This window comes from Solanum verrucosum, unplaced genomic scaffold (assembly GCF_900185275.1).
Source record: "Solanum verrucosum unplaced genomic scaffold, falcon-dt-bn FXZP01000268.1, whole genome shotgun sequence".
Taxonomy (NCBI): Eukaryota; Viridiplantae; Streptophyta; class Magnoliopsida; order Solanales; family Solanaceae; genus Solanum; species Solanum verrucosum.
Genome location: NW_026019957.1, coordinates 314,949 through 337,608, shown reverse-complemented (window position 1 = coordinate 337,608; position 22,660 = coordinate 314,949). Strand labels below are relative to the sequence as shown.

The 22,660-nt window shown below is 34.5% G+C and overlaps 3 protein-coding genes across 4 annotated transcripts in view; 2 read left to right on the top strand and 1 right to left on the bottom strand.

Moving 5' to 3' along the window:
* The window catches only part of LOC125814566 (probable aquaporin NIP5-1), a 125,551-nt gene extending 111,368 nt beyond the window's left edge, over positions 1-14,183 (top strand). The window contains exons 2-5 of the mRNA XM_049494029.1: positions 11,307-11,517; positions 12,877-13,296; positions 13,376-13,437; positions 13,752-14,183. Of these exons, the coding sequence (XP_049349986.1) occupies positions 11,308-11,517; positions 12,877-13,296; positions 13,376-13,437; positions 13,752-13,950 (891 nt within the window). The 5' untranslated portion in view covers position 11,307 and the 3' untranslated portion in view covers positions 13,951-14,183. The remainder of the gene's footprint in view (positions 1-11,306; positions 11,518-12,876; positions 13,297-13,375; positions 13,438-13,751) is intronic.
* LOC125814553 (probable methyltransferase PMT18) lies at positions 2,884-5,307 on the top strand. The gene is made up of 6 exons (XM_049494016.1): positions 2,884-3,588; positions 3,668-3,878; positions 3,968-4,256; positions 4,329-4,500; positions 4,578-4,873; positions 4,967-5,307. The coding sequence occupies exons 1-6, from the start codon at positions 2,905-2,907 to the stop codon at positions 5,187-5,189; spliced, it is 1,875 nt and encodes a 624-aa protein (XP_049349973.1). The 5' UTR covers positions 2,884-2,904; the 3' UTR covers positions 5,190-5,307.
* A 376-nt stretch (positions 14,184-14,559) lies between the features above and the next one.
* On the bottom strand, positions 14,560-21,681 carry LOC125814564 (uncharacterized). Of its 2 annotated transcripts, XR_007442126.1 has the most exons (9): positions 21,435-21,663; positions 21,304-21,356; positions 20,820-20,879; positions 20,605-20,682; positions 17,933-18,062; positions 17,627-17,679; positions 15,995-16,180; positions 14,896-15,107; positions 14,560-14,679 (listed from the first exon to the last, which is right to left on the bottom strand). XR_007442126.1 is itself a non-coding variant. In XM_049494027.1 (8 exons), the coding sequence occupies exons 1-8, from the start codon at positions 21,661-21,663 to the stop codon at positions 14,955-14,957; spliced, it is 942 nt and encodes a 313-aa protein (XP_049349984.1). In that variant the 5' UTR covers positions 21,664-21,681; the 3' UTR covers positions 14,896-14,954. The 2 variants fall into 2 exon arrangements, 1 of the variants encoding a protein (XP_049349984.1); XM_049494027.1 differs by lacking the exon at positions 14,560-14,679 and having other exon boundaries at positions 21,435-21,681.
* Positions 21,682-22,660: the final 979 nt, after the last annotated feature.

Below are 22,660 nucleotides of genomic sequence, written 5' to 3'. Positions count from 1 at the left end.
TTCCAAAAAGATAGAATCACTGTTATGATTTGTTTGGTGTGTTGTGTATGGGGTATTGCGGAGGGTTAATTAGAGGTTAAGGGAGAAGTAACATAGTTCCATTGCTAATGTCCTGGACAAATATTCTCTTTTCCGTTGTTCCTCCTCTTATGTCTTCCTATTTTCCCCATTCCTTTCATGTTTTCGTCTGGTTGATCTGAAATATATGAACAAGTTAAACTCTTCTTACTGCTAAACTCTTATGGTGTTATCTTACTATTTTCCCACGACAGAAGGCATATCTAACGAACATCAAGCAAAAGATCACCTTCCTTCACCAACATGTCTCATGTAATTTCTTTTTCTGCCAACCATGCAGCAACTTAGCTTCCTTGAGAGAAGGAAGATAAAAAAGCTCAAAGCATCGCATCTAATATCAGTACCAAACAATGCAAACCAAACGAAACTACGGAGCTTACATATTTCTTTGTGCAATGAACTTTTCATTTTAACCTACGTAGTACTGTTAATGGACTCCAATCCATGCTTATCTGTTATACTTGACACTTGTGGCTTTCTCAGACTGGTCACTGGGCTATTCCATCCTATAGATGTCATCCAAACAGATCAAAGTTACATTTAGCTCAGTGCAAGCCTAGTCAAATGAATCTGATGGCAGCTTATTAATCGCACAGAATAAAGCAACACCAAAAAGATGAAGCTTCTTCCTCCAGTGATAGACAACTCAGGTAACAGTAATTCCATACAACAAAGAGAGAGGTGCCCTGAAAGGAGTTACTTTCAATAACCAAATTAGCAGAAATTGGTATACATGAACACCACAAAAGAACCACCCTCAAAGAAATGAAACCATTATCTGAATGACCTTCTTTGGCAGTCTCCCCTAACATTACAAAATAACCACTCATTCCATGGTTCAAAAATCAAAATACGGTTCTACCATGAAGACGTGGTAGAAAAAGGAATTGGGTAAGATAAGGGAAAACGATGGTGGGTAACTGCTGTTCATCTGGTTAGATTCAACATAAGAAAACTTTGGTCAGAAGCAAAAGCAACTTGGCTCCCAGGGAAACTAAAACAGTAAGTCAGACTTAATCCCTGAACAATTACCCAACATGAACTTCATCAAGATTGAAAACTAGCCTAATACTTTGCCTTGACAGAGCAGTCGAGAACCCGAAAGAAGACAGAACATAATGAGCACCCACTTTTTAACTTTGTAAATTATACCTAAACTATACAACATATACAAGCTAACTTATGCAACTTAGATTATTCCTGTGCATATCTTGATCCCTATATTGTACAGGTTAGAATTCTGGGATTTTTTTTTCATCTTCTTTGAATTATATGAATGCGGATAGTTTAATAAACATATGATCAGATTTAGCCCCAGAACCCTCAGCAGCTCGGCCCCCACCTTATACTATGTAGTGCAACAATTTTTCAGCAGTTGGCCTTTTAGTTTGATCTTTCACCAAGCACATGGCAACCATTTCCTTGAAAGACTGTTAAAGAATCAAAAAGTTTTGGATTTCATACATGAAACGAACAAAAGCATTGAACCATACTCTAGAGCAAGATCATCACAATATATCCAGCATCTAAATCAACCAGTGCAAACTAAAAAGACTACCTTTGAGAATTTCTTATCACGGTCATTATCAAGTCCAGGAGGAGCACTGTTTATGGTCCTATCACAGGAGAACCAAGGTCTCTAAGTTCAGTTAACACATATACAAGCATATCGCTAAACTAATTATTTGAAATTGATAACAACTTGTATTAACAGTAAAACTCAGCTATAAAAGAGGCTGAGTTCTGATCTTTACAAACAAAAGTATAAGGGGGCACCTAACAAAAAACTTACACCTTCCACGCCCAAAAAAGCTTACACTTTTCCTATTAAATGTACCAGTTCTCCTATCTTCCCCCACATGTTTCTTTACACCAAAAATAGATGAGTCTAAGACGAATTCATCCTGATTTTCTGAAGCTAGTGTGCTCAAAATAGTTCCTTTCCTTCCATATTATCCACCATATAGCTAATTTATTATTCATGGACACTCTTGAAAATGCCACTTATTTTAGTATTTAGGAGTCACGAAAAAGAAATTTAAGATTCTCTCAATTTTTCATGTGTTTATCCATGAATTTTTGGAATATGATCGACCGACTCTGTTTTGCCCAAAATTTTATAGGACTATCAGTAATGATTTAGTGAACTACACAGTCTTTACATGATCAATGCCACTTTATTTAGCATTTAGGGGCGACAAAGCATGATTTCAAGACTTTTTTAGTTTTTCGTGTGTGTTAGTTCATGAATTTTAAGAATATAACTGACCAACTCTTTTTCCCCCAAAATTTATAAGCCCATCCGTAATGACCTAGTGATAAATAACTTCTACATTATCCACCCCACTTTTTTAAGCCGATGTCATGAAATAAGAAACCATGATTTTTTGCTCAATTTATGGTATGTGTTAGTTGATGAATTTTTACTCATTTTTTTCCCCTATTTTTTCAAGTAAGGAGACATTTGAGGCAGATGTTACGGTATTTTCAACCTGTCCACCAAAAACATTTACATATAATTTGTATAAACCAAGATATTCACTCATTACCTTTAATTTGTTTTAGTTAGACCAAGTCATGGAGACTTGTAAACTTGTTATTCATTTCCATCCCCTATATTCCTATTATTTAGTAACCTTTCAACTGTATCCATCAACTGGCCTTAAAATTAATGCACATTCATATTCAACTTCATCAATCTTGTTAGCTCAAGTGTTAATTACCTCTATCCAAAATCAGTTCTTTCTTACTTGTTGTATCAAAAATTTGCACTCCTTATAATTAAGTTAATTAATGTCAAATTAATTTGGTAGAAATTGGTATTCGATGGCAAAAGACCATGGTGGATCTCCAAAGTTGTACCAGCTTGAATCGAAGAGAAAACGAGTTACTTGGATTGTTGGTGTTAGTGGTCTATGCATCTTTTTCTATGTTCTAGGAGCTTGGCAGAATAATGGAAGACGACCAACTCCATCTGCTGAAGTGTACACGAGAGTTGGATGTGATCATGATATGTCATCATCATCGTCAATATCATCATCAGTAGTTCCTATGGATTTCGAGAGCCATCATCAACTAGTGGTAAACAATACAAAGTCATTAGAAAACTTTTCACCATGTGAAATGTTGTATAGTGAATACACACCATGTCAAGAGCCACAAAGGGGTAGAAAATTTGATCGTAATATGCTAAAATACAGAGAGAGGCATTGTCCAAATAAGGAAGAGAAAGAGGCGTTACGTTGTCTTATACCTGCTCCACCCAATTATAAAATCCCTTTCAAATGGCCACAGAGTAGAGACTATGCTTGGTTTGCGAATATACCACATAAAGAGCTTAGCATTGAGAAGGCTGTTCAAAATTGGGTCCAAGTCGAAGGTGATCGTTTGAGATTTCCAGGAGGTGGAACCATGTTTCCACACGGAGCTGATGCTTACATTGATGATATAAGTGAACTCGTTCCCCTTACTAGTGGAACTATTCGTACAGCAATTGATACAGGATGTGGTGTAAGCAATTTATCTATCTATCTTCTTATAGTTAATTTATAAACTCTGTATCTAATACTTAATTAATACATAAATATAGGTTGCAAGTTGGGGTGCTTATCTACTAAAAAGGGATATAATAGCTATGTCATTTGCTCCAAGAGATACACATGAAGCACAAGTTTGGTTTGCACTTGAAAGAGGAGTTCCAGCAATGATTGGTGTTATGGGTTCTCAGAGACTTCCATATCCAGCTAGGGCTTTTGATATGGCTCATTGTTCTCGTTGCTTGATTCCATGGTACAAGTACGGTAAGCTCTTCGATACACATATTAAATTTTCTTTATTAGCTAGTCATGACTCGTGACAGTTTAATTAATTAATCACTTGCGTATTGCAGATGGGTTATACCTAATTGAAGTTGACAGAGTTCTACGTCCCGGAGGTTATTGGGTACTTTCAGGCCCTCCGATTCGTTGGAAGACATATTGGAGAGGTTGGGAAAGAAGTCAAGAAGATTTGAAGAAAGAACAGGATTCTATTGAAGAGACTGCTAGGCAACTTTGCTGGAAAAAAGTGATTGAAAAGGGTGATTTATCTGTGTGGCAAAAGCCTCTGAATCACAATAAGTGTATCAAAAACAAATCACCATTTATCTGCAAGTCACGCAACAAAGCCGATGCAGCATGGTACGTAATGTAATTAATTACTACTATCAATCAACAAACTCATGAATGGCATTATTTATGCTCAATCTTAAGGTATCAAGACATGGAAGCTTGTATCACTCCGCTACCAGAAGTAACCAACTCAGATGAAGTAGCAGGTGGTGCATTAGAAAAATGGCCGGAACGAGCCTTTGCTATTCCTCCTAGGATCAGTACTGGCTCCATACCAAGCATTACAGTTGAGAAATTTAAGGAGGATAACCAGGTAATAGAAAAAGAACAATCGATCATTTTAAAAATAGAACTTCATTATCAATTGATATGTAATAATGGATGGATCAGGTATGGAATGAGCGTGTGTCATACTACAAACGTCTAATTGGTCTATTGCCTCAAGGACGATACAGAAATGTGATGGACGCAAATGCCTATTTAGGTGGATTTGCAGCAGCTCTTTCGAAATATCCAGTTTGGGTAATGAACGTGGTTCCTGCTAAGAATGAGCCAGACACTTTGGGTATCATATATGAAAGAGGCTTTATTGGTACATACAATGACTGGTGTGAAGCTTTTTCAACATATCCGCGAACTTATGATCTCATTCATGCTGGTGGCTTGATCAGCCTATATCAGGATAGGTACATATATGCGTCCTGCTATATCTTTGATTTTAATTAGTTACTACTAAAATTACATAGTATTAATTCGATTTTCTTTTTGAATTGATGAAGATGTGATATCACGTATATTCTACTTGAGATGGATAGAATATTGAGGCCTGAAGGTACAGTTATATTCAGAGATGGAGTAGAAGTACTAGTGAAAATCAAAAGTATTGCAGACGGTATGAGATGGCAAAGTCGAATTGTGGATCATGAGAGCGGACCATTTAACCCAGAGAAGATTCTTATTTCTGTAAAAACTTACTGGACTGGTGAACCTAAACGAGAATAGCTGATCAACCACACAATATTTTCGCGTATGGTTATTAAGTTTCTTTCTTGTTATTGCTTGTAGTTGGAATTATTAACTTCATTGCAGATGAATAGAATAGAAGATCGATTCATGCTCATACTCTTTCATCTTGCACCATTTTTTTGCTTCTTATAATGTTGGGTACAATATCACTCTTACTCATGAGTGGCTACACCCTTTAGTATCGGAAAAAAAATACCATATATATAAGTAAAATGATACATGAAATGATTATATAACATATTTTGGACACCCTTAACATAACAAGCTATTGTATCCCGTGGTTTCACCTCCTTGGAATGAGGTAGTGCTCGCGTGTTTGAATCTCACTAATTCTACTTTTTGAAAAGAGCTCTGTGCTATTTCTGGACACCCTTTGTGAAATTATTGGCTCCGCACTAACTCTTACTTGATTACGCACATGACTTTTAGCACGTAACATATGCAAAGAAAACTATACTAGTATATATCTTCAATATGTACAGATAATATATGTCATGTATGATCAAACAACACTAATATATAAAGTCGAATAAATAACTTGTCAATTACAATGATGATGATCTCAGATAAAAGAAAACTCACCACACAACAATATTCTTTAAGATTATATCCTATTATTTTGGTAAAAATGTTAACCACTCGAAATTATTCAATGATGATATCTATATATGCATCATTTATGTATGTTGTTGACTGGCCATTCGTTAATGGATGGAAGAGTTACTTCAATTTCCGGGGGTCAACTTTTCATTATTGTTAACACATTATAATGTATTGAACAATAGCTCCCACTAGGTTTTGTCCTGGCCGTATGATGCATGATTGATGATTGAAATTGAAATTGATGACCAACAAGAATTATGGTGGACTGGTAAGTACTCCTTCATCTTTAATTAGAGGTTTGAGGTTCGAGTTTCCCTGGTTACGGGGTTTTCTTTGTTAGGACGCGCTTTACTCTTAATGTAGGACTTTTCGGCGCGAATCTAAATTTAGTCGGATTCTAATGTAGAGACCAAATCACATTTTGCATGAAATCAGATAAATGAACTAGAGTAGAGTGTGTGTTTGTTTGTTTGTTTCCTCTATTCTTTTCCTTTTAATTAGAACCACCGATTTCCACTAGATAGTCAACCGCCCACTCACAAAAGTCACCATCTCTCCTTAGGCCCTTATGCAATCATTCTTCTTCTTTAATCCTTCCACAATTTTCTTCTTCCTTTTAGTCATTAACAATCAATTTTTCTCTTTCGCAGGTAACTTTATTTCTTAACTAAGTTTATTAAGTAAACGTCATGTTTGATCATGACTCCGACTCTGAGCACTCTAGCCTCTCGGGGGCCTTGTCATATGCAAGATGTTGACACTCTCCAACAATCCTCCTCCCAACACCTGCCTCATGCAAAATGTTGCTTTTGGGAATCGAGCGTACAACTTTATTTCTTGACGCAAAATGTTACTCTTGGGAATCGAAACCTAAGACTTTATTTCTTAACTAAGTTCACTAAGCAAGTGTCATGTTTGATCATGATTCCAACTCGAACCACCCTATACCCCTCGTGGGCCTTGCCATAGGTAGGATGTTGGCACTATCCAACAATCCCCCTCTCAACACCTAATCAAACTCACGACCTTGACTTTGATACCACTTGTTAGGATCAAACGCTACCATCATGCCAAAAACCATCCCTCATAGCAAATGCACAACTTTATTTCTTAACTAAGTCTACCATACAAGCGTCATATTCAATCATAACTCTGACACGGACCACCCTAGCCCTTAGTGGACCTTGCTATAAGCAGAATATTGGCACTACCCAACACTTCTCGTCTTGGAGAAGAAAGATAGAATATTTAATTAATGGGTAAAATTGGTATTTAACTCTCAAAAATTACAAGGGAAAGTTTTATGTTTGTTTTATAATATGAACAAGGTTACACAAAATAACCATAATGATTATAAGAGAAGGAAAAAACTATTTATTTTCTATAAAAGTTCATGTGCGGTAGAGGAAGTGCACATGGGGAGAACTTTGCTTAATACCGTATACAAATACCATAATAATAAATTATGGTATTACACCTTTAATTAGCAGATGGATGTACATGGCTTAATTAATGTCGGCCAAGTATTCTGTGTTAAGAGTTTAGTGTAGGAGAATCATGTAAAGTACTCTACTAAATACTAATTAAACAGTGCTCCGTGGAGCTTAACCTTTGTGATTGACAAGCTACTCATATATATGGAGAAATTAGTTTTAATTTGAGTTCTTAAACATATCACTATATATATTGGGATCCTAAAAAGTTAAAATCATTGCTCCTAACCCACGCTAGCTTCATGACGAATGACAAAGTCATAATATATCCTCCCTCCATTTCAACAAAATTACTCATTAATTAGTACTCCCTTTGTCCTATTTTATGTGAGTAGTTTGACTTGGCACAGAGTTTAAGAAAGAAAGAAAGACTTTTAAAACGTGTGGTCTAAAATGAATGATAGAAATTTGTGTGACTGTAAATCATTTCATTAAGGGTAAAATAGACATTTTATAGTTAAATTATTACTTAATATAGAAATGTGTCATTCTTTTTTAGATTAACTAAAAAGGAAAGTAAGTCACATAAATTGGGACAGAGGAGTAGTATTTTATTTACTTTTTCTTACCCCTCCGTCCAACAATAGTTATCCACTATATTAAAAATAGTTGTCCAACAATACCTGTCTAATTTAGAAAATCAAGAGATAATTTACCTTTTGTGTCTATTTTACTCTTGTTGTTAAATATTATTTATCACCTGATACGTTTTCAAAGCATTAAATTTAATAAAGTCAAAGGATAATATAGTAATATTACCCCTATTATTTATTGTTTCTTAAGGAATGTGTCAAGTCAATAGTGGACAATTATTATTGGATATAAGGAATAATTAATAAATATCTTGAATACGATGTAATTTCCAGTTTTTTAATAGTTTTTTTATTATGTGAAACTCTCTTTATAAATAAGGATAAAGCTTGAAAGAACATTAATAATGTCTTTTTAATTATGTGAAATATCGTTTTTTTTTTAAATGAATGGACTATATTACAAGAATATATTAAAATGGATGGAGTATGCCTTCTTGGAAGCGAAGGGAGTACTTTTTACAATTATTTAAGCTGCAAAAAATATGATTGTTTAACTTATTCAAAATTAAAATAAATATTTGGGGTCGCATTATACAGTAATGAGAAGCATATACAAATTGAATCATATATACTATTGTAGCAAGAACAGCTCGTCGCACCAAGTTTGCCTGGTACAAATTACCTTTCATGTATGATTTGTGAGCTATTACATAGGAGCGAGATTTTTATACTGTGCACACCCAAAGAATAACGAATGCGGGTTTCTTTGTTATATTAAAAAAAAACATAATTTTCATATGCATACATATAAATACCAAAATCCACTTCAAACCCTTCCTATACTGTGGCAAACTAGTGTTTGGTAATAGATTTTGAAAAATATATTTGTCCCTTTAGTGAAATATAATTTATACTCATAAGTTCTATTAAAAAATATTTATAAGTTTGTATTATCTTTTTATTATGAACATGTTCTGTGATAAAAATTAAATTTATAGATTATAATTAAGCTCCAACATGCTTATGAACAATTTCCAATTTTTATATTGACATTACTTTTAATAAGTTCTATGGAATAATACCATTACATATTTGAAAGTCAAATAACAACAAACACATTATAAATATCAATGCATACTTAATTAATAAATGGCGGGATAGTTTTATAAAATATAAAAGTTTGAATAAATTTTAAATTTTTTAAAAGTTCTCAAATAATGAAATTTGACCCAATTATTAATTTTTTTCTTAGTATTTAAAAATTTGAAATGTTCTAAAAAATAATTATAAATTGTATTGACAGACACTATATACCAATTTTTTCCCTAAATATTTAAAAATATCTATGGCCAGAAAAGAACCGGAACAAAAGAGACCGATAGCATTGAAATAGTGGATAATTATTGGTTTGGTAATATACCATATATATATATATATATATTTTACTCTATGATTAATCGAAAAGAGAAGCCTACTATACTCATCTATCCACTCTCCTTTAGATCGATGCGATATTGCAAATTTGTCATTATTTATGTTTCTATCAATTATTGATTGTTAATCAAACAATTCTCCAACTGTTTTAAAAGTTATTGGGAGAAAAACTTATTTATTTAAAATACTCCTTAGTTAATTATTGGACTGATAAAATAACTCTAGTACGTTTCCCCAATATCCTAGGTATTCTAGATTTTATATATATATATATATATATATATATATATATATATATATATATATATTTAACGAGAAACAAATTAGATTTTAATAACTTATTACTAAAATTGAAAAGAAGTTCCAATCCCATAATTCAATTGACATGATATAGTTTGATTTGGCATGAAATTTTAAAAAGAAAGCAAAAGTTGTATGACTTATAATACTTACCATTTCAATCATAACGTTTGTACAATTATAAAATTTGTCTTAAAATAATGATAAAATTCACATGATCAAAAGTCAATTCATTACGAGTAGAATAAAAAAGAAATACTTTCAAATATGAAAATCCATACTTGATGTTAATAAATAAGGAATTAGTGTTATTTTGGCAAAGACAATTGGAATGATGAGGTTGAAATTATAAGAAGAAAGCAAATGAGATGAGTTTGTTTTTTTGGTTTCCACGTAAAGTTTGGAGTCTATATTGGAATTCTAACTAAATTTAAATTGTACATTGCAGAGTTCATTCGGTGGTGACACTTTCAATAGAATTTTCTTCATACTAAATGCTCGAATCTAAAATCTTTGATTAAATAAAACAATCTCATCACTAAACCACCACCTATGTTCGTCAAATAAGACGAGTTGCTGCATTGAAGGTGCTTGTAAGTCAGCAACGTATAACTATAATACTATATATATATAAAAAAGCAAGGCATATAATAGCTCCAAGTTCTTTGTATAGTTATACATACCTTGAGCTTGACTCTGCCTAGCATTATTATTATAATTTTAGTTTCCTCTCTCTACAGGGTTGGGTTCAACTTGGCTTTCACAAATAATTTAATGCATTATTGGTACAAGGTGGAATTGCTCAAATACAAGCCTTCGTGCGTCACAGGCACCGATGAATTCGTGACAGTTTTTTATTTTACTTACTGCTCGATGTTCGATATTTATATTTGATATTTACACTGAAACGCGACTAAATTCAGATTCATAACAGAAAGTTCCACAATCAGAGGATAAAGCGCTACTACAAAGACGACATCATATTCATAGGAATCCGAATCCAAATTCAAAACTTCTGATTAAGAATGAATGAGTACTAATCACTACACACTACACACAATCTGTTGTTGGTGAATTCATGACAGTTTCATTTGAAGAAAGTATTGGCTGTCAGTTTAGCATTGTGGCCATTGACTTTTCTCTCTCTCCCTCTCTTTCTCCCTCTCTTGGTTGTCGGCCTCCTTTTACTTACTTTAATTATTATTATAGCTAAGAAGTATGTGTATATAATACTAATTATTACATATGAAATACCCAAAATCATTTGTGTTTCTTCTTCATACTCTTCAATTTCATTAAGCAATCTGAGTTTACTTATTCTGCTTCTTTTGCTCTTTTAGCTGGTTTTTGTTATGTACTGTGGCTTAGTTCAGATCCATGGCCACCATCTCATAAGTGCATAATTAAGCTGGATATATTCATTTCTTCTATTCCTTAGTTACACACTTATAAAAAACCTCTAAATCATGTAACTCAACCTTCATCTATTTCTTCAATCTTCTCCTTTCCCCCAAAAAAAACAAAAAAAAAAGTTTTTTTCTTTCAGTTGCTATATTCTGATTATCTATTTGGATCAATCTATCGATCTGGCTGTAACACTGAATATCGTGTAGCCAAACATTTATAAAAGCTAAAAAAAATATGTAATATCTATCTCCATTGAAAGCAATCTAGTTCATTTTTTTCTTAAAAAAAAAAAAAAAAAAAAAAAAGTTAAATTTATTGATCAGGATGGCGGAATTAGAAAATGGGATATCGGCGCCGGCAACGCCGGGGACGCCAACACCGTTATTCCCGTCGTTACGAGTGGACTCAATGGGTTCTTATGATCGGAAGTCAATGCCCCGATGCAAATGCTTGCCTTTGGATGCTCCAACATGGGGAGCTCCTCATACCTGTCTCGTCGACTTTCCCGCACCAAATGTCTCTCTCACCAGAAAGGTACACTACTACTACTTAGTACTTACTCCCTCCGTCCCATTTTACGTGAGGTGAGGTAGTTTGATTTGGTACGGAGCTTAAGAAAAAAAAGAAGACTTTTAAAACTTGTAATTCAAAATGAATGATATAAATTTGTGTAGCTATAAATGATTTCATTAAGTGTAAAATAGATATTTTATAGTTAAATTATTACTTAATATAGAAATGTATCATTCCTTTTTAGATCGACTAAAAAAAAAGTAAGTCACATAAATTGGACCAAAGCGAGTACTACATTTCTTTTTAAGATCAATCATTCATGTCTGCATTTTTTCACTGTGTCCGTTTCAAAAATAATGATTAGTTTAATTTGATATGTAGTTTAAAAAAACAAAGAGGATTTTTCAATTTTATGATGTTAAATGTGGCTTTGACAAAAAAAAAAAAAAGAGGTCATTTTTTTTAGGGAAGAAATATTTTTTAGAGTACTATCTATTGATCAAGTTGGGGGTTAGGTACATAATATGGCTACTTAAACCATTACAATTACATCACAAGAGGGCCCAATTAGCGAATAATTTCATTCATATTTTTCTTTTCAATCAATGAGGCACTCCTCTTGGGTCAACTATCAAACTGTTTTGATACCACTGTTATAAGTCAAAAGAGTAATTAATTAGATGAGAAAGCTTATTTTGCCTATAAATGCTACTCCTTTTATTTTAATTAGTTTGATATTATATTTTTTTTGGTCCATCTTAAAAAGTACTCTATTTGACATTTTTACTTTTATGCAATTTCTTTATTTCAACTTTCCACGTAAGTGCATTGATATGCTTAAAATCATAAAATTAAAGAACATTTTGATATAATTAACATATCTTTAGTTCCAACTTTTCAAATGACCATACTACAAGTATAAGATCATAAAATTAAAAGACATTTTGATACATTTAACATATTTTTAATTTAGGACCTCAAGATTCAAAAATTTAATTTTTTGCCCTTTTAAATAAACTGGTATTTAATTTGACCCCGGAGAACCAACCCATTGAACATATAAACTCATTAGTATTTCTTGCATACCCAATTTACTTTAATTCTTGGGCGAAGTAATTTGATTTACAACACATTCTTCTAAAACATGGCTTTCATTTGTCCTTTTTTTTTTCCTTTGATATAGAGAACATGCAAGATTCTTCTCATGAAAATGGAAAATTTCAAAAATATAGCACGTTATTGTGGTGCCAATAAATATCAAACTAATGCTGATGACTGTTTTAGTTAGTAGTTCAACTTGCAAGTAATTCTGACCTTCGTTGTTAGAACTACTTTATCATACCCTAAAATGTAAAACATATGTGTGTGTGATGGATACAGTTGGGAGCTGAATTCGTGGGAACATTTATCCTTATATTTGCTGCAACAGCCGGGCCAATTGTGAACCAAAAGTACAACGGAGCTGAATCTCTAATTGGGAATGCAGCTTGCTCAGGGCTGGCTGTTATGATTGTGATTCTGTCAACGGGCCATATTTCTGGAGCTCATCTGAATCCGTCCCTCACAATTGCATTTGCAGCACTTCGTCACTTTCCATGGGTTCAAGTGCCAGCCTATGTTGCAGCACAGGTTTCAGCATCCATTTGTGCTTCTTTTGCACTCAAAGGTGTCTTTCATCCGTTCATGTCTGGCGGTGTTACTGTCCCTTCAGTAAACACTGGCCAGGCATTTGCTCTTGAATTCCTCATCACATTCAATCTCCTTTTCGTTGTCACTGCTGTTGCAACTGACACCAGAGCGGTATAGACCAACTTATACCTTATAGATTCTTCACGTCCAATAAATACATACTACTAGTATTTACTAATTCTTTCAACAGGTGGGAGAGTTGGCTGGCATAGCAGTTGGAGCTACAGTTATGCTCAATATTCTAGTTGCTGGGTAAGTAAAATATCTCAACACGCAAGTATACAGGTTACAAAAATGTATCTCTACTAACCTAAACAAATCCTTCGGGCATTACCATATATCAGCAGCTTGCATTAGGGAAGAAACTTACTTCACTTATTCTACAAATAATGTTGCAGAGAACCAACCGATAGAGAGCCAAATTAATACTCCTCTTCCAATTATGATATATTCATGCCTAGTACTGTGACATGAATTCTCAGCTAGGCTTAGAACTTTAGTTTTTGCCCAAGCAAATCCAGTATTTCTTTTTTGTAGTTTTTTTGACGTGTTGGTGGAATAAGCAGGCCGTCAAGTGGTGCTTCCATGAATCCAGTACGAACTTTGGGGCCGGCCGTTGCAGCAGGAAATTACAAGTCATTGTGGATTTATCTAGTGGCTCCAACTCTGGGGGCTATTGCAGGGGCAGCTGTTTATACGCTCGTTAAACTTCGTGGAGATGACACTACTGAGACACCAAGCCAGGTTAGGAGCTTCCGCCGCTAGTCTGCTGAAGGAAGGGTGTTGTTCCAACTTATAATACTATTGTGTGCTTGAAAATAAAGGTGGAGGACTAAGGAAACTGTGACTTTCAGTCTCACCATCGAAAACAATTTACATTTGCATATAGACACTCTTTCTTCTCATTCACTTTGTGTGGATGACTTAGAAGAAGAGGCAGAAATTTGGTTGTGGTCTGTGACCTTTTTTTTCTTTTTATGATTTGCTCTGTGTGAACTTATGCTACCTTAAAATTATGTGTGACGATAATAAGAAGCTTTCTACTTGTATATCTAGTCACAAAATGTTCAAGCATCCGATGTTTATTAAATATCGTCGCACCAGAACCGCTTAAATCCTTCTATCCTCCTTAGTCCTTGCAACTAATTCTGTAGGTTACTTTCTCTTCTCCAAAATCACGAAGTCATAGCAAACATATAATTTTCTAATAACTTAAACATTTAGATGAGATAATCACATGCTTCAACAACTACATTTCAGCATACATTATCATCATTGCTGAAATAAATAAATAAATTATCTAACCTGAAGTTGGGTTCAATTAATACAGCATGCCCGGTTTGTTCCAAATCATCACGATTTTCCACGATTGGTGATGAGTGATGACATAGTAACAACTCAAAGTAGTATCCTAACTTAAAGCAGAGTTCAGACTCTCAGTGACATTCATCACGTTTAATATGCAACAGGGAGAGCTGAAGTGATTGGAAATTACTGCAAATCAAGATAGAAACAGGCCACTGTCAGATGGATAAAGGGTGACTAGGGCGTGCCTGATGGTTGCCTGTGGGTCAATCTATAAAGGCTGCATCCCCCTGTTTTCCTTCTGATAAAAAAATCACGTACGCGAAAGTTAAGACCTAGAAAGGAAGAACTCCTCAACAGGAAGACAGGGATCTGCAAAGGACATTTTTTATTGGCACAAATTACCTTTTCTGCATGGTTTGGCATGTGGAAATTTACATCTTAACCAAGTCCCAATGTCACATTCACGAAGGGGAAGGCGTGCAACTTCTCCATTCTTTGACACTTGAGCTTAATAGATCCGGGAGATGAGCAGACCAAATATCCAAATCTGGTAATGGTCCTGTCAGTGCAAGATAATTTTCTCCTGCGCTCTTTGGCAGCTTTTTCCAGCTTACCTGCCATTTCAGATAATAAACTTTTTAGTCATCGCAGGTAAAGCCAGCAAAATGCAGAGCGACATCCAAAAGACACAAGTATTCTTATTGCGCTCATAGCAAATAAAGAAATTTATTTTATGACATGAAGATATGATGTCAGTGGAACTCTCTGGAAGGTTTCTTGCCAAGGTAGAGCAGACTATCAGTAACTTAAGTCCTGCCTTTTCCTAGCAATACACACCATGCAATTGCACATATCAAGAAAATTTAGCACACATTTACAGGGTACACCATTACATTGCCCCCATATACCTTGATCAACTTGAAATGTCAAGAATTCCTTCTAAAACAAGGGCACAACTTTTGAAAACTATACAGATGTTTCAAGAAATCATTGTAAATTTTATTGGAACTGTTGGGTCACAAAGATACATGGGTTTTTGGTCTATATGGTGTGCAGACGATGGTAACAGTTGGTCCAAACCTATTGAGGTCCAACACGCACACAAGTATATATACCATACTATTTTTGCAAACTCACTTAACTTTCTTCTACCACAACCAATTTCATTCAAGCAAACCACCGTTTCAATTTCTACGCCAAGTCACTGTGTAAACTGTAAAATAAATAGGATACTGAGCATGTCATAATTACTTAACAGTATTTCTCCATCAAATTTGCATATCTTGATAAAGGCACTTTTAAATTACATATGGCTGAGATTACTTTTTGAAAGCCTCCTTTACTTCACTGGCTTAAAGTATCAGTTTCATAGGTTCCCAACCCTCGGTAACCTTTTGGAACGAAGAAAGACAAAAAAGGCAGTTTGGGATCCAAAAGGGCCATAAAAATTTTGTACTGCTTTTACTAAGCAAAGAAGGTAAATGGAATTCAAGTACCCTACTTGCTCAGGAAATGCCTTGCATAATGCATTGATAGTTGCGTTTAGTTCCAAAGGGTCATCCCTTTTGGGAATATCTGGTTGCATCATTTCAGAAGTATCAGACAATTCTTTGGTAGCAGCACCACAATTCACCATGAGACGACCATTGGGCATCAACATATTATTCATCTCCAACCAAGTTCTAACCTGTTAAGGAAAGACAAAACAAATGCATTAGATCCTGGAAATCTACCACCAAGGAACCAGACAGCAAAGTACATCACTATTTCGGAACAATCTTCCCACATATATTATTCAAGAAGTACCAAATTGGGGAATCTCACAATTTCTAGGTAGATCAAAAGTACTCCTTCCATTTAATTTCACATTTGTTGCCAAAAAAATAAAGGTTATTGTAAACTTTGAATGATAACTGTAACATCTTTAACCAATCTGCCAAAGCTTCATACCTTTAACTGTTATTTTAAGAATCTATCTAGTGAAATATTAACATAAGAACACATTCACCTTGTACATCACAACATCAAAACACAAAATGAGATAAGAGAGAGCAGAGAAAGAAATCATTACATATACGTGTTAAAACTGAAGAGTACTGTGGAAAGCTGTGTCAAAAAAATTAACATATATCCCAATGTCAGATGAATAGGTAAGGCAGAGTGAACTAGACTTGAATCCATGTTACGTATATTGATATCTAAAGAAATTGAGGCCATTCAGCTTTAAAGTTGATATTACTAGAGATTAAACCTGCATTTACTGAATGTAAAAAGTTCTCAATTGAGTAAATCAGAAACCTTTTTGACAACACTAAATTCACAAGGGTGAACATAATGAATCAACAAGACATGCAAAGGAGAAATGAGAGTGGCACTACCTTAATACTTGGTTTTCTGGTGAATAATAAATCTACTTTATCGATAAAAATGAGAGTAGATCTGCGAGTCACAATCAATCTAGATATCATTGTGAGTGCATTTGACAAAGTAGTGCTTTTAGCATGAAAACGAAACTTCGTCTAGTCAGTGTTTGGTAAATGTTGGAAGCGTTTTTGCTGTGGTAAAGCCTTCAACAAATGAGTAGAGAAGATGCTCAAACTTGGAGCTGATGAAACTTCTGTTCATCAATTTCTTTCTTTTTTGAAAAATAATAAGATAAAGTTTTTTTTTTCTGTTGGTCAATATTTAGGTACTATTTGACATTTTTTTTTACTGTCAAATCAAATCGATTTTCATTTTTTATATCAGTAATATCCCGACCAGCTTCTAAACATCTTGACTATACCGGGCAAATCAAAGAAATTTTCGTAAGGGTTAATTCTGTATATTAAACACAAAGTACTTTGCGAAATAATTGTACGATGAGATGCTACTATAATTTCTTAAAGTACTTCTCTAAATAACTACAAAAAAGTACTTATCCAGAAGCTAACACATTCTCAATCGGGTGCCTAAATGGGTTGATTCAACCATCAACTCTATTATTAGCCAAAAAGAAAATCCACATGTAATTATTCAGAAGAGAGATACTATTATCAACTACATAGTTTGATGAAAAGATAGATAAGCATTGTATTGTAAAAATAGAATCACAACAAATGCATGACTATCAAAATTGTGCACTTGAGCATACCTCTTCCAGTTGTGGCAAAACCTTTCCATCAGAAAACAAATCAACTATTATACCTGAAATTATTATTTAGAAGAATATAAGTAAACATCGGATAGAAGTCATACCGAAGTTTCTGAATGCTCACTTCGGATGCATGGCAAAAAATGTTAAAAATTATGATAAATCAGGGAAGTTATTTGAAATGCTTCAGCTGCAGAACCAGCTGCAAGAACAAACATTTGCTGGAGGATAAGAACTTCCCTTCCATCATAAAGCAATTAATAGGTCGACTAAGGATTACATGTCTGAAATAAGGCCGTGATATACCAGCATAACCTCCAGGAATAGTAACAGATGAAGAAAATACATCTCCAATATGAACCTCCAACACACCTCCACCTTGAGTATGCTTCTCCAGATCAGAGAGCCCAAGATATTCTCTTGCTTTTGCAATCAACTGGAATAATGAGAAAAGCCAACTCATTTTCACAAATCAATTATGTTGAATTGGACAATGACTTGAATAATTTAGTTTTATGTGCCAGATGACATTATTAAATCCCTTTTTTGACATTATTAACTACTTGAACTCCATGTTATTGGATCAATACCCAAAACACAAAATTCCGAACTGAAAATATCATCACTGTGTAAAATATTCTAAATGATCATGTATTTATTGAGAGTAAAGAGAATCATTGAGAATATTGTGTTATGGTGGCTATTCCAGCAGTCAGAGCTTCTTTCAGGTGGCCCTTCAAACTTCCAACAGCACTGCACCTCTTTCTGGTAAATATTCTGACCACACCACTTATTATGGTCACTATTCTGAAAAGATTTCCTATCACTGTTTTCTGAAAACTTTTCCAGTTGTTACTTGAGCACCAATTCAAGCTAGTTCAATGACATCAAGGAGATTGTATGTCACAACACCATTATTCAATGACAGAATTGATTCTTTTCTATCATACTGCAAGAACCACTTCTATTATTTGCAATTATTAGTGACTTTTAAAGGAAAGAATTCCAGCACCATTTTTCTTTCTGGTGATTGTCCATTATTCTAATGGTACTATTTGGATGATTGTTTACACTTCTGTTTTGAATATTTCTTAGCTTTAAGATTTGTGAACTCAAGTTGCTTCACCATCTCGAGTTTAAGGGATGTTTTAAGTCCAGAGAATCATTGAGAATATAAAGTAAACTACTTGAAATGACAATATTATAATAATTAGTATTCCCACAAATTAGAAAGCTCTCTTTTTTCATGTTACTAAAAATTCCTATATAAAGGTTTCTCTAGTGTGTCGTTAACCAACAAATTTCAATAATAGTTTTGTCTCTTCTTCTTTCCTTCCACGACCTATAGAGTTTTTATAACTTGTGCAATTTCTTTTGGCATAGGTATGTTTTCTGCATTAGCACATGTTAGTAGCCTAGCTCAACCAAGAACCCAAAATCACATAATACATGAAAGCTGCAATGAAATTTGCTGAAGGCTTGCTTGAGGAGAGCTTAAGTCCTCAAAGTAGGTGCAAATAGGCTTGGTGCTCAACTCGCTTAGAGGCTCTTTATGGAAGGCACTAAATCAATAAAGCATGTATATTATCGACCATGGACTCTATCTTGAATAGGGTAACAATGCACGATAAGCTTTACTTGAGGTTTTAAACGCATCACACATATATTTCTTTCTAAATTAGAGGCGGATCTAAGTATAATATCCTCCTCAGAGATGCATAACACATATCACTAAAGGTCTATGCCATTTATGTGATAATCAACTCCGGAATTCATGCAACTTTCAGTCACTTAAGATCACTACATAACTTCCACATAAGTTAGAGAACAAGATCAATTCCTTTCATAGCAAGCACTGGAAACATACGAAACAATCAAAAACTGATTTGCATCAAGTACCTGTAGAAAAGCCAAGGGCTGCCAAAAATGGATGAGAACCCAAAAGGAATTTCTATTATGCTCACATGCGCATTATGATTTTGTGAAAGCTCAATTCCTGAATACATTAGAGGCCAGTTCAATTGAATCATTTATTGAATCTGCTGGAAAGGTACTTTAGACTTGTTAACATTTTGAATTTCAATAATCATAGCTATGTTTCTCTTAATCCTGCCTATATTCTTACAAGGAATTTTATGCTTCCTATTTTCGTTTTGGAAATATTAATTTCGCAGAAGCTAAGGCCTTTAGTGTTCCTTCATTTGATGTTCATCAATTGCCTTTAAAATACTATCTATGTTGAATCATAATTAGCCAGTTGCCAAGTCACAGACCCTATGCAGTGCCTTTTATTGACTTGCAACAAGGAGGTTGAATAAGTTTCATTGGCTAAGCTTGTTGTAAAGAGTATGCTCATAGTTTTTTTTCAAAAAAAGAGAAAAGAAAAGGAGATCTCCCTACCTAACAACGTTTAGAATTCCTGTAACTGCCTAAACTTCAACATCATTCTACTCTTTTGGATTGGAGTAGTATGTCTATGTCCATATATACCCAGTAGATTGACTGTTTTCCGTAAGTTTTGCACTGTAAAGGGATTTTCTTTCTAGTGGCTCTGTAGCACGCATCTTAATGTAAAGGAAAGGGCACTTATTCAATAAAATAGCAAGAAGTCAGGCTTCAAACCACCATCCCTCTGTTTCACATGGTTTTGACAATAAAATAACCGATGCAACAGAGGTGCTTCCTCAATAAAATAATACAGTATAATACTAATTTTAAGACTCTGGAAAGTTGTGGAATGACTCAGTACTGTTTCTTTCCTTTTTGGATTAGTTGGAACAACTCATTACTCTTGTTGGAACAAAAGAAACAGAAGCTAGCATCATACTATATAACTCCTCTAGATTTATATTTTCCTTTATTTATTGTGATGCATCAAGGTCCAAGATATACCAGAGAAAGATTGCATGAGAAATATCAAAATACAAATATGCTCTTGAAAGGAGAAAAGCTAAGAAATGACAATGAGAGGTTACTACAATTTCATCTATCTCCCATCCAACAAGCAGCAAAGAAGGCCACAGTTCAAGCATCAAATGTGCAGCAGTTGCGCCCCCCTGAAAATTAGCAGGAAGTAGCAGCACCTCAGTTTAATCCCCATAAAGAGACAGTAAGATTTCAAAGTTGAATTTGTTAAAAAACTAATTTTATCAGTGATAATTTGTCAAAAAACCTTAAAATAACCTAAATTTACCAAGCCAAAGATTGCGAGAGGGCCCTTTGGAACAACGGCCGGCAAGCTAGCAAACTCATCCTGGTAATCAAACAGAAGAAAATGTACCACATTAGGAGACTCAATGCACTACATATGCATAGTACAGTTAACTCTCAGGATCAATAACCCAAAACCATACAACAGAAAGTACAATTCCGCGTGTATCTGCCTGCTCGTGCTGGATTGACTAAATTTTCGTCTTCATCATGTCATGTCCTGAATTTATGTTGCGCACCGTTTGACGCCATTTGGACACGAAACTGAGATTTGTTATTACTACCGGCAAATATCATTTAACACCTCTCAGACAGATACCAATTTTCATAACTCAGAATTGTTGAATGCTCACTAACGATGCATTTTGATTTCAATAATCCGAGAATCCGACAACTATGAGGACACTATACAGATGGTAATAAGAAGGCAGTTGAAAAAAGAGACAGAAGAAGAAGCAACGGCATACCCAATATGCACCAGTCCATTTGGTTCCCTTGTGAAGGATGCTATGCACATTATCTGTTCCAAGAAAAATAAAATTCAGAAACCGACTTGTTTGTTAAATTGAATGAGTATTAGTGATGAGAAGGAACATACTGGAAGAATCGAGAAGCAGGACTCGTGATTCTGGAGTATCGAGGATTACAATGTTATTATAATTACTTGTAACAGAAGTGAGCACCTTGAAATCTGCTGCGCAGCTCCGTATCGTCTTCCTTGTGAAATGCGCCTTTCTTCTCGAATGCCAAATGGAGCTGAACACCTTTTCATTGCCGATGGGTAATACGCTCGCCGATGGGCCGCCCCATACACTAAGTCTGCTCATGTCTTCTATGTTGTTGCGGATAAGAGTTATAAGAGAATGACAACACTCCATTTACATCTTGCCTTCCCTCCTTTCTATTTTTTTTTTTGTTCTTTTTGGGTATCCGAGCAAATGTTTGCGCACCTTAATTAATTTCACTAAGGATGTGTTTGGTACGAAGGAAAAACATTTTTCAGAAAACATTTTTCAATTTTCTCATGTTTAGTTGGATTAAATGTTTTAGAAAATATTTTATAAATCAACTCATTTTCCTCAAATTTAAGGAAAATGACTTCCCTTCAAAACTTAAGGAAAACATTTTCCAAAACTCTCTTCCAACTTCAAACTATAATTACTTTTTTGTTGAAAAAATCAATTTATTTTGTCCTTACCCTCAAACCAGCCCCCCAACCAAACCCCCCCCCCAAAAAAATAAAATAATTTAAAACTTGTTTTTAAATTCAATTTTTATACCCACCCTCACCCTTACCCCTACCCCCACCCCCTCCCAAAAAAATATTAAAAAATATTTTAAAAAGATATTTCTAATTTCAATTTTTTATTTTTTACCCCCACCCACTACCCTCGCTCCCCCCCCCCTCCATCAATTTTTTTTTTAAAAAAAATAATATATTTTCAACTTCAATTTTTTATTTTTTCATCCTGATCCTCGATCACCCACGCCCCCTTCCCGGCCTCCCCCCCAAAAAAAATTGAGTGTTTTTTAAAAAAAATTTCAACTTCAAAATTTTATTTTCTCACCCCTACGCTTGATCCCCCCCCAACCCACCCACCCCCTACTCGCCACCCCTACCCCAAAAAAAATAATCTGAGTTTGTTTTTAAAAAATATTTTCAATTTCAAAATTTCATTTTTTTCACCCTACCTTGACCCCCCCTCACGCACCTCCTACCCAGCCCCCCACCCACCCCACCCCTACCAGCCCCCCCCCCCCCAAAAAAAAATATTTTAAGTTTGTTTTTAAAAAATATTTTCAACTTCAAAATTTCATTTTTTC